Source organism: Lactuca saligna, chromosome 4 (assembly GCF_052625555.1).
Source record: "Lactuca saligna cultivar CGN05327 chromosome 4, ASM5262555v1, whole genome shotgun sequence".
Classification (NCBI taxonomy): Eukaryota; Viridiplantae; Streptophyta; class Magnoliopsida; order Asterales; family Asteraceae; genus Lactuca; species Lactuca saligna.
Genome location: NC_136420.1, coordinates 169,252,393 through 169,264,609, shown reverse-complemented (window position 1 = coordinate 169,264,609; position 12,217 = coordinate 169,252,393). Strand labels below are relative to the sequence as shown.

The window sequence follows — 12,217 nt, the reverse complement described above, 5'->3', positions numbered from 1 at the left end:
TTTGATTTTTTCAAATATACCTTTAATTTTTTCTTGACTCCATGAACTTGCCTAATCCAATCTCCTCCGCAAATCAACATTTGTACCGTGTCGGACCCCAATGAAGCTCGATATGGATCAATAACTCTACCGCCGACACGAAAAGTTGCTTCAGATGCAACCGTAGAAATCGGGATTGCAAGTACTTCTCTAGCCATCAATGATAAAACACGGTACTTTAACTTGTGCACATTCTACCACTCTAAAGCATTAAATGATTCCATTCTCGTTTGTCCTTTCTCCCTATAAACACCTTCTTCTAAATACATATCAAGCTCTGACTTTTCTGGTCTCTCCAAATCTGTAGTCTTTATAAACTCTCTAAATGCCTCCCATCCAGATCCAAGTGATGTACCTTCATTCAACCCTAAAACACTTCTTTCATGTTCCCTTCCATGTGCTGCAGATTCCCTAACTAATGTATCATGCATCTCTAAATACTCTAAATACATTTCATAAAGTGCATTCTTCACTTCTTTAATGTTCTCGTCTGAATTTTGATAAAGTGTTGGAAAACAAAATTCAACCAACTTCATCTTGAACCGTGGATCTAACACAGAAGCTATTGCCATTACAAGGTGGCACTCACGCCAATACTTGTCAAACTTTTCCTTCATTTTCTTCACCATATCACGAATAAAATCGTTTGTAGATAATGAACCTTTATCAAGAGTTTGCTTCACTCTAAACACTTCAATTAGATATAAATTAGCAGTAGGATAATCACTGCCCGATATGATATTCGTGCACACCTAAGCATAATCGTTGGATTTAGTCAACAAAGAAAATCATTTATTTATAAAATATTATGCATATTAAACACAAACCTTAAAAACCTTCAAAATTTCACATACGCTTTGAACATTTTCCCAATCTTCGTCAGTTGGCAAGTGATGAAAATGTGGTTCATACTCTGCATACCTGAGAAAACCACCATTAAAGTGTTAGTGAATATGAACATGTGTTAAAAACTTTAAGGTATATTTGAGTATACCTTGGGAAAGCATCTTTGAACTTTAAAGCCATGCACAACATATCATAGGTTGAATTCCATCGTGTTGGAACATCAAGCATTAACTTCCGATCACGTATTTGCATTTGATGTGCAGCCTTTGAAAAATTTAGACGTCTACCCTCTGAATTGTTAATATACTTTATACCCTCACGAACATCACCAATGATATGATCAATTATTGCAAGACCCTCTTTCACTAGAATATTCAATATGTGTGCGCAACATCGTATATGAAACAACCTACCACCACATGAAAGTTTTCTTACACGCGAAAAAGTTTCTTTCAATATTCTTAAAGCTTTGTCATTATAAGCTGCGTTGTCAACTGAGATGGTGAAAATCTTATCTTTAATTTCCCACTCTTGCAAACACTTGTAAATACCATCAGCAATATCAACCGCAGTACGAGGAGGAGGAACTACAAAACTTAATACACGTTTCTGTAATCTATAGAAAAGCGTTGAGATATAAATTAAAATATGATAGAAAGAAAAAGATAAATAATTAAATATTAAAATTGAGCAAGTTGTTAAACCTCCAATTATGATCTACAAAGTGTGCAGTAATAACCATATACTCAATTTTCTGATGCGAGGACTTCCAACAATCAGTTGTTAAACTGATTTTAGAGGCAACTTTTGTAAGGGCTTTCAACCTTTTCTTCTCATGCTCGTATACCTTAAAACAGTCTGATGTAATTGTAACTCTGCTTACTTTCTCAAACAATGGAGTAGTTGTCTTCATCATTTTCACAAACATGACATCTTCCACAGTAGCAAATGGTTGCTCAGTACTTAGTATCCAATTAGCTATGGCCTCCCTCATCTTGTTTTCATCATATTTTGTATCCGGTCCAATCAATGGTGGCACAGAATCCACATCACACTCACTAGGCTGAAAATTTAGTATTTGTTGGTTTTTTAGCGATTGTTTATGGGGGATGCAGCTGTTTAGGTGTCTTTTATATGATGATGTAGGACCTGAACCAGTAATAGCCAACCTTGACTTACAATGTTTGCATTCAGCTTTTTTCGTACCATCCCGGAGTGTAACTACAACAAAGTCGTCCCATACTTTTGATGTTTTTTTTTTCCTTTTTTTCGTTAATTGTACTTCATCTTCATCGGTTTCGTTATTTTTTTCTCTCACACTTTCATTTTCATTAGGAATTTGACTTGTTGTATCTTCATTTGGAGTGGTTGTGTGATCCATACCATGTACTAATTGTGATGACGGATTATCAATCCCAACACCTGTTTCAACCCCCATTCCTTTGTTTGGACTTAATAGATTTGTTGTAGACCCTCCATCATCCATTGAATCTTCATAAGAAAACAATACGAAATCATAGATACATCAATTTGGTAACTAGGGTCCATAAGAAAACAATACAAATCATAGATACATCAACTATTGCATATTGTCATGTTTGTGGTTTGAATCCTAGACCTTATTATGTTGGAGATCATAAATGTCATGTTTGCATATTATCATGGGGAGGGGTAATTTCTAATTTGAAATAAAATCTAAACACAAATTTAATAATATATTCTTCTTACTTGTGTCTTGGAGATCATAAATGTTATCAAATTGTTTGGTTGGACAATGGGCTGAAATTTCCGACCTCGTCATCAGATTTTAAAAAAAATTGGTTATCAAATTATTGTGTGGTTAAATCTTGATTTTATACGTTACAGAAGAATAATAACAAAATTTAGCAGTGCTTTGGTTTTACGAAACAACTCATGTGTATTCATTTTATTAAGATGGACAATTTTCTGTTTTTGAAGTTTTGAATTTATTCTCTTATGAATATTAAACGTGTAAACTTGTCATGGAATTTAATAACATGTTAACATCATAATGCATTCAAAGAAGAAACAAGAACACGATGTCAATATATATATATATATATATATATATATATATATATATATATATATATATATATATATATATATATATATATATATATATATATATATATATATATATATATATATATATATATATATGGGAAGGTTCATGCGAAAATGCAAATAATTTGCGAAAACGCGAAAACAATAAAAACCTATGATATTATGTCACATCAACATTATATTTTGGAAAATAATTCATCCAAACTTTGAAATACATGATGATAGATGATAAACTGTTTCATATTAGCAAAGTATGATTTTTAACATTTTTATTATGAAAACATGAATTTAAAAATGATTAAAGACGTGAAAAAAATATAATTATAAAAACCGTCTTTAAATCTATATTACCATAACACCATCCAATTCAAACTTACTATCTTTAATTTATTGCTAATAAAATTACTTTTTTATAGTACATGTGTTTAATTTTCATAAGATAAAATCTGTTTTCGCGTTTTCGTAGGATATTTATATTTTCGCATGAACTTACTTCTATATATATATATATATATATATATATATATATATATATATATATATATATATATATATATATATATATATATATATATATTCAATCACAGTGGCAACGTCAAATAGATTGATTCCAGTATCATTCAATCACAGATTCATAGTTGAAGTAAAAAAAAAACCAAGAAAAATTTCCAATAATCATACCTGTGGACTGTTGAGAACGAGATGGATTCGGGGAACAATTGAGAACAAGATGGATTCGCAGGAACAGGGGCAACGTCGAAGCCCTAGATGGTAAACTTCTAATCTCAACCGTCGTAGCCCTAGATGGTAAACTCCTAGTCTACTAATGTCGATCACCGTATTGGAATGCAAAGTAAAGGGAAGGTCGCAAAGGCCTTGGCGTTGCTTTGTTTCCATACAAATAGTTAAATAAATTAAGAAAATAAATTACTAATAATATAAATATATATTATAAGGAGTGAAGTAAATGGAAGTCGGCAAAGGCGTTAATTTGTTTCCATTAAAAGAATTAAAGAAATTAAGAAAACAAATTATTAATAATATAAATATATAATATAAGGAGTGAAAAATATATTTATATTATAATTTATATAGGCTCGTTTAAGCTCGCGAGCCCCAGTCGAGCTCGGTATAAAAGCTCGGGCTCGAGCTCGTTTAATAAATGAGCCCTGAGTAAAGCTCAGGCTCGGCTCGGGCTCGTTTAAATCGAGTTCGAGTCGAGTTTTTAATGAGTCGATTTCGAATAGCTCACGAGTAGCTCAGCTCACTTACACCCCTACTATTTATACATGTAGACTATTAGGGTTTTAAACTAGGAAACCCTAATCTGACTGCTTAATCCCTAAGCAGCCCATGGATTCCTTTCTTAAAATCCGTGGACGATTTCTAATGGGTGTCCCCATAGAATTCATCCAACCTTATAATATAAGGCAATCCATAGCCCAATTGCAATTATCTTATAATTACAATTCCAGTCCCTTAAGTTTAATTAATCTCTTTTAGTTACAAACTTAATTCTTATTAATTATTGACTAAGATTAATTAAACAATATGATTTCTCCTTTAATATATTATTCCCATAATATATTAATAAATCACATTTAATCCTTTCTCTCCATAATTCATCCTATCAAGTTGCTTTGGTGAAGGCAACCCAAAAGGACCATGCACCATCGGGTCAAGTTCATACAAAAATAGTTATGGACTTAGACACTAATCCATCACATGGATACCAACAAGTGCATCCCTGTTGATTAACCATGAAGTGGGAACATGTATCCCCTTGATATCAAACTAATTAAGGGAACCCCTAATATTTGTCTTCTTTCCAAAGCTGCTTCTGACACCAGTTGGTTGTGGTATAGAAGACTCTCTCACCTCAACTTTGGTTATATCAACAAACTCATTGGAAAGGATCATGTGAGAGGATTGTCATTGTTAAAAATTGATAATGATATACTTTGTGCTGCCTGTAAACAAGGAAAAATTTCCAAATCTCCGCACAAAAGTATAACAGAACATAGTCTATCTAAACTTCTTCAGCTTATACATCTCGATATGTGTGGTCTCACTACATTTCCTAGCTTAAGTGGTAATAAATACATTCTTGTGATTGTTGATGACCATACCAAATTCACTTGGGTGTAATTTTTGCGAAACAAATATGAAACCACCAATGAGCTAATTAAATTCATTCGCTTCATAGAAGTTAGGGTATGCAAGCCCCTTAGAAGGCTGAGAAGTGATAATGGTGGCGAATTCAAGAATAACGCCTTAGATAGCTTTCTTGTATCCAGAGGCATCGAGCATAACTATTCTGCACCCTACACTTCACAACAGGATGGTGTAGTTGAAAGGAAGAACCGAACACTATGTGAAGCTGCTCGATCCATGTTGATCTTCGCAAAGCTACCACAATACTTCTGGGTTGAAGCCACTACAACCACCTATTGCACTTAAAACAAATCCCTAATCAACAATAGACTTGAAGTCACTCCTTATGAAGCAATGAACAAGAGGAATACAAACGTCAACTGCTTTCACATCTTTGGCTGTCGTTGTTACATCAAGAAGTACCCCCAAGTGAATCAAATAGGTTATGAGTAAATAGAATCATAGTAGATCAAATAGATAATGCGTAAATAAAATCCATAGGATGTACTACGATCATGTCGGGCCCTTCCCTTTGGAACTAGAAGTACTTGAAACATTTAAACACAAAACCATAAGCACAAAGTAGTGAGTTCCCTAAAATAACACATAGCATACATAACATAACATGTATATTTCAATATAAGTGAATTCTATAGGCGAAATCTTAGTCATATAATCACATCTTGCCATGGGTCAAATCATGGTCTTTACTTGTACAAGTTTCATGGGCTAGATCATGGTCTTTCATACAATTGCCAGGGGCCATATCCTGGTTTTTCATATAGTTCTTAGGGGCTAGATCCTAGTCATTCATATAATTTCTAGGGGCCAGATCTTTGTGTTTCATGCAAGTATTACAAAGGCAACTAGCATCCAACTTGGTATAGTGAGAAGAGTCACCTCCCAAATGCAGTCGATAGCTGATAGGGTAACATAGTCGAAAAGCAGGTGCTACACACCTCTTAATGAATCATACAATGTAAACACTTAGTCTACCTTCTAAAACTAGCAATGTGACCAAAATTTAACCAGTTCAAAAAGTCAGTGGTCAAAGTTAACACTAGTTGACCTGCACATCGTAGCCACCCTTTAGGCACATCGTGACAGCTTCACGACAAAATAGTCGTGACCAGACCAACCTCCATGTCATGGCAAGCAAGTCGCCATGTCATGGAAACTACATAAAGACAGCTTAATGGAGCTCTCATTCCATTAAGCCTTTAGTTCTAAGTTTCCAGGATTCTTCTTGGGATCCTAATGGTCGATAAAAATCCAAACTTTATGGACATGCATGGCCCATGCATGTCCTTTACATATCTAGGTCAAAATATTAGAAAAGGAATTAAATCACATGCATGACTCTAAAAACTCAACAAAATTCTAAATCCAAAAGATATTACGCTCAACGGAGCTTGATGAGTCATAATGTTGCAAACTATATCTCATTGAATCACTCAAATGACAACTATGAACCCAAAAATTCATAGAACCCAAGATCTACTAAGATGGAACCGAAAATATTAAGGCTTAAAGTGTTACAAATGTTCCAGAGAGTGACCCCAAAGATGTAGAGGAGTTGCTTACTTGATCCTTGCACTATAATCTTCTTCTTCTTTTCTCAAAGTGCACCAAACAAACCAAAATAAGCTCAAAGCTTACAAAGAGGCTAGGTTTGATCAAAAATACTTTTGGAGGTGATTAAAGCTGAAGGTGGACGAAACCCTAACCATCACTACCTTTACATATGGTCTTGTCACACTCAGCCCAACCATTGGCGGAAACACCGGGCAATACGATGTAGGGGTAATTGGATCTCGACAACAGGTACAATCAAACACAAATGTATATTTTAAACATTTAATTATTATAGATTTTGAAGGATTACATTGTTTAGGAATAGACAAAAACTCCTAAAATAATAATACTTGTAATACCCAAAAATTTCAAACCAATTAAAACTTTTTTATACATGCCAAGTTCATCAAAAACATTACAACTATGTTTCCAAAATATTGGTTATCATAGTTTTTCCTAGAAACATAAATATAATAGGAGCTGTACGATCACACCTTCGCCTTTCCACGATCCTCTGATGTACCTGAAACAATGAACTGAAAATGTAAGCCTGAAAGCTTAGTGAGTTAACCCTAAAATACCGATACATATACACTTCACATAACATTATCATATCAATCAGAACAGAACAACATTCACTGGGTCCACAACTTACAAGCTGGACTACCCCTGGGTCCTCAATACGTGTCTGGAATGCCTACCGGGCCCTCAGCTCGCATCTGGTATGCCATCGAGCCCTTAGTACAATTCTGGAATGCCTACCGGGCCCTCAGCTCGTATCTGGAATGCTCCTGAGTCCTCAGTATGAGTCTGGAATACCTACCAGGCCCTCAGCTCATATCTGGAATACTCTAGGGTTTGTTGGTTACCGCACAGAGCAGTACCACCTCAACCCATCCCTCATAACATGTAACATATAACGTAAGTACTAAGCATGCAATAATCATATAACATCATCAGGTAGTCCTACAGATCTACCTAACTAGAATAAACACTAACATGCAATACTAACTCATACTCAACATCTAACACTGCTAGGATAACATATCAAAAGGGCTGGCCTTGGTGCCTTAGACCCCTTAGTATAGTGAGGATAACTCACCTCGTAGATGTTAGCTCGGTAAGCAATCAAAGCTCTCCGATCACTTGCCAAAGACTCCACCACCTATTACCATAATATAACATGCTCATAAGTCCTTCACCTTATAAGGTGCTCCATAACCCACTAGCCAACCCTAGTCATAGTCAAAGTCCCCAGTCAAGGTCAACAGTCCATGTTGACCTTAACTCGCCGAGTACCCTTGGGTACTCGCCGAGTTCTCTGAAGCACAATCCAACTCGCCGAGTCATCGAGGTGACTCGTCGAGTTCCTTCGAATCTCGATCAGCCCTTAAGGCCACCCGTTGAGTTCCCTCCTCGAACTCGATGGATATACATGCAAACGTGTCCTGGTTAAAACTCATCCGACTCGCCGAGTTGTTCTTCAACTCATCGAGTCTTATGGTCATCTTCATCGGACTCGCCGAGTTGTTCAACCAACTCGTTGAGTTCACGTCCATATTCATGTGACTCGCCGAGTCAACTTTGAGACTCGCTGAGTCCATTCAGTCATTTTATCATGCATACAACTTTTAAGCCATGACATGGCCCCGAATTGTAGATCCAACCTCGTTAGGCCTGCTTATCAAGTAAAGTTGCAAACTTTACATGCATGCAAGGCTCTAATGTCTCAAAAAGCCCAACTATGCTTGAAATGGGGTTCTACACATAGGGAGGGGCTCAAACTTGCCAAAGCTAATAACTTTATGGTCTCTCAATTCACAGAGAGTTCAGATCTGATGTTACAACTTCAGATCTTGGCTCATACTGCAGAAAATGACTTTATAACCCAACCAAGAGCCCTAATTTCGAACCAAGGAGGTCTAGAACGAAATAGAAAGGAGGATAACAGCTTGATACCTTCCCAAGAGATGACAAATGGGGTAGATACGGATTCCCCCAAGCTCCTTGCTTCAAACCACTTGCTTCCCAAGCTCTTTTCACCAAAATCCTCTTCCAAGGCTTCAAACACACAATGGGCGCGCACACACACACACGTATTAGGGTTTGATAAAAGACTGCAATGAGGCTGAAAGAGGTTTGTGTTCCCTTAAATAGGGTGCTCATACCTGGGATTTAGGGTTTCAGCTGCCAGCTCCTACTCGCCGAGTCCCATTATGGACTCGTCGAGTAGGTCACTTAACTCGCGAGCCTTCCCGCTGCTACTCGACGCGTAGATCAACTAACTCGTCGAGTAGGGCTTGACCCAGTAACTCATATTTAGACCATACCTGAGAATCGGGGCATTATAATTCTCCCCCACTTGAACTAGACTTCGCCCTCGAAGTCCACTGGAATAAACAATGCTGGGTAATGCTCGTGCATCTCTGCCTCCGGTTCCCATGTCCACTCGGATCCCTTTCGATGTTCCCATTGTACCATCACTAAAGGTATTTCCTTGTTCCACGGAATCTTCTTCTTCCTTTCCAAAGTAGCCATAGGCCTCCCATATAGTTCAGGCGCTCATCGACCTGGATGTCATCTAACGATACCACTTCCTCCAGGTCCTTAATGCATTTTCGCAATTGCGAAACATGAAATGTGATGTGGATCTAGTTAAGCTCATCCGAAAACTCTAGCCTATGAGCCACCCAACCAACCATGGCAATAATCCTGAATGGTCCAATGTGATGAGGACCCAATTTTCCCCTCTTCCTGAAGCGGATCACGCCCTTCCAGGGTGAGACCTTCAGAAGAACCATGTCACCCACCTGAAATTCCAGCTCAGATCGGCATCGGTCGGCATAACTTTTCTTCCGAATTTGAGCTGTCTGTAGTTTCTGCCTGATCTGCTGAATCTTCTTTGTAGTCTGCAAGACCACCTCTGTCCGACCCATCACCCTGTGGCCCACCTCACCCCAACAAACCGGGGTGCGACACCTCCTCCCGTACAACAACTCGAATGGCGAGGCACCAAGACTAGAATGATATCTGTTGTTGTAGGCGAGCTCTGCAAGTGGTAGGTGAGAATCCCAACTCCCACCGAAGTCGATGACACATGCCCTCAACATGTCCTCGAGGGTCTGAATAGTACGCTCGCTCTAGCCGTCTATCTGCGGGTGGAAGGCTGTGCTGAAATTCAATCGCGTGCCTAGCTCCTCGTGAAACTTTTGCCAAAAGCGGGAGGTAAACCTGACATCCCAATCAGAGACAATGAAAACGAAAATCCCATGGTGAGACACGATCTTGCAAACGTACACTTCGGTCAGCTTCTTGGCCGACGAACTCTCCCGTATGGCCAAGAAATGGGCACTCTTAAATCGATCCATGATGACCCAAATAGAGTCAAACTCCTTCTCCGTCTTTGGCAGCTTTGTGATAAAGTCCATCGTGATCTGTTCCCATTTCCACATGGGAATCTGCAGGGGCTGCAGCTTGCCATGCGGCTGCTGATGCTCGGCCTTGACCATCCTACAGATCAAGCACCTCGACGTACCAAGCAATCTCGTTCTTTATACACGACCACCAATAGCTCAAACTCAAATCCCGGTACATCTTGGTGGCCCCCGGGTGAATAGATAAGTGAGACTTATGAGCCTCCTCCATAACCATCTGCCTAACCCCTCCAGACATCGGAACCCAAAACCGACCGCATTGGGTCAGTAATCCCCGAGTGTCCTGCACGAACCTGGTATTCTCACCCTTGATCCTCTCCAGCTTTAAATTTTTTGGTTGCATGCCCTCTATCTGGGCATCTTTGATCAAACTCACAAGCGGGGAATCCACTGTTATCCTCATACATGTCGCGGGGGTGGAAGACCCATCCGACTTGCGGCTTAAAGCATCCGCAAACACATTCGCTTTACGAGGGTGGTAAAGGATCTCGCAATCGTAGTCCTTGACTACGTCCAACCACCTGCTCTGCCTCATGTTCAGGTTCGGCTGATCCATGATATGTCTCAAGCTCTTGTGATCCGTATAAATGGTACAACGGACCCCATAAAGGTAAGGTCTCCATATCTTGAGGGTGAACACCACCGCCCCCAACTCCAGGTCATGCGTAGGGTATCTCGTCTCATGCGGCTTCAGCTGCTGCGATGCGTAGGCTATCAATCGTCCTCTCTGCATGATGACCGCCCCTAGATGTGTGATGGATGCATCACAGAATACCACAAAATCTTCAACCCCTTCTGGGAGTGTCAAGACTAGTGCCTCCCACAAATGCTGGCGGAGGGTCTCAAACGCCCTCTATTGCTTGGGGTCCCACCAGAATTCCACCCGTTTCCTCGTCAGGCGAGTGAGGGGTACTGTGATCTTGGACAAATCCCGAATGAATCTCCGGTAGTATCCTGCTAATCCTAAAAGCTCCTAATATATGAGGGAGATTTCGGAACCTCCCACTGCATAACCGCCTCGATTTTGGCCGGGTCGACCAAAATCCCCTCTTGGTTAACGAGATGTCCGAGGAACTAGACCTCTCATAACCAAAACTCACACTTTGAGAACTTGGCATATAGCCGTTCCCGCCTTAGGACTCCCAGCAGCTCTCGCAAATGCTCCTCATGCTGCTCTCGGGTCTTGGAATACACCAGGATGTCATCTATAAATACTATGATCGAGCGGTCAAGCATCAGTCTGCAGACCCGATTCATCAGATCCATAAATACTGCTGGGGCATTGGTGAGCTCAAACAGCATCACAACGAACTCGTAATGTCCATAACGAGTTCAGAACGTGGTCTTCTCCATGTCTTCCTCTCTGACCCTAACCTGATCATACCCAAATCTCAAATCTATCTTCGAAAACAAAGATGCCCTGCAGCTGATCGAAGAGATCGTCTATCCTCGGGAGTTGTTAATGGTTCTTCACCGTTAGCTTGTTCAACTCCCGGTAATCAATGCACATCCGGTGCGAACCGTACTTCTTCCGGACAAAGAGAATCGGCGCTCCCCATGGAGAACTGCTAGGTCGGATGAACTCTTTGCCCAACAGTTCCTGCAGCTGTGATGATAACTCCTACATCTCTGGTGGTGCTAATCGGTATGGCGTCTTAGCGATAGGGGCCACACCTGGCACCAGGTCGATCCTGAACTCGACCTTCCTCTCTGGAGGTATACTTGGTAACTCTTCCGGAAACACATCTGCAAATTCCCTGACCACTGGTACATCAGAAACCAAATTCTGGTCCCTGACTCGCGTATCTACCATGTACGCTAGATAACTCGTACACCCATGCAGAATGTACTGCCGAGCCCTGGCAGCTGAACAAAATCCTGAGCCTACTCTGCTACCCTCACCATATATAATCATTTCTCCTCCACTTAAGGTTCGAACTACCACTCACTGGCCCTCACAATCAATCATAGCACCGAACTTACTAAGGCAATCCATGCCCACAATCACGCACACCTCCCCCATGGGAATCAGAATTAAGTCTATCGGAAAAGACACCCTGAAAATCTCTAAGTCACACCCT

General features: G+C 39.7%; 1 protein-coding gene across 1 annotated transcript; it reads right to left on the bottom strand.

The window, feature by feature from the left end:
• Window positions 1–233: 233 nt before the first annotated feature.
• LOC145040333 (zinc finger BED domain-containing protein RICESLEEPER 2-like) lies at window positions 234–2,371 on the bottom strand. The gene is made up of 4 exons (XM_078988275.1): window positions 1,590–2,371; window positions 1,034–1,501; window positions 867–960; window positions 234–791 (listed from the first exon to the last, which is right to left on the bottom strand). The coding sequence occupies exons 1-4, from the start codon at window positions 2,369–2,371 to the stop codon at window positions 234–236; spliced, it is 1,902 nt and encodes a 633-aa protein (XP_078844401.1).
• Between the last annotated feature and the right edge of the window lie 9,846 nt (window positions 2,372–12,217).

Bases quoted from the DNA above. Each gene is read 5' to 3' on its own strand.
- LOC145040333 (XM_078988275.1), bottom strand. From the start codon at position 2,371: ATGGATGATGGAGGGTCTACAACAAATCTATTAAGTCCAAACAAAGGA. The intron at 1,502-1,589 runs GTTTAACAACTT...GCTTTTCTATAG, and splicing joins TTTGTAGATCATAATTGGAG to ATTACAGAAACGTGTATTAA. The intron at 961-1,033 runs GTATACTCAAAT...TGGTTTTCTCAG, and splicing joins TTCAAAGATGCTTTCCCAAG to GTATGCAGAGTATGAACCAC.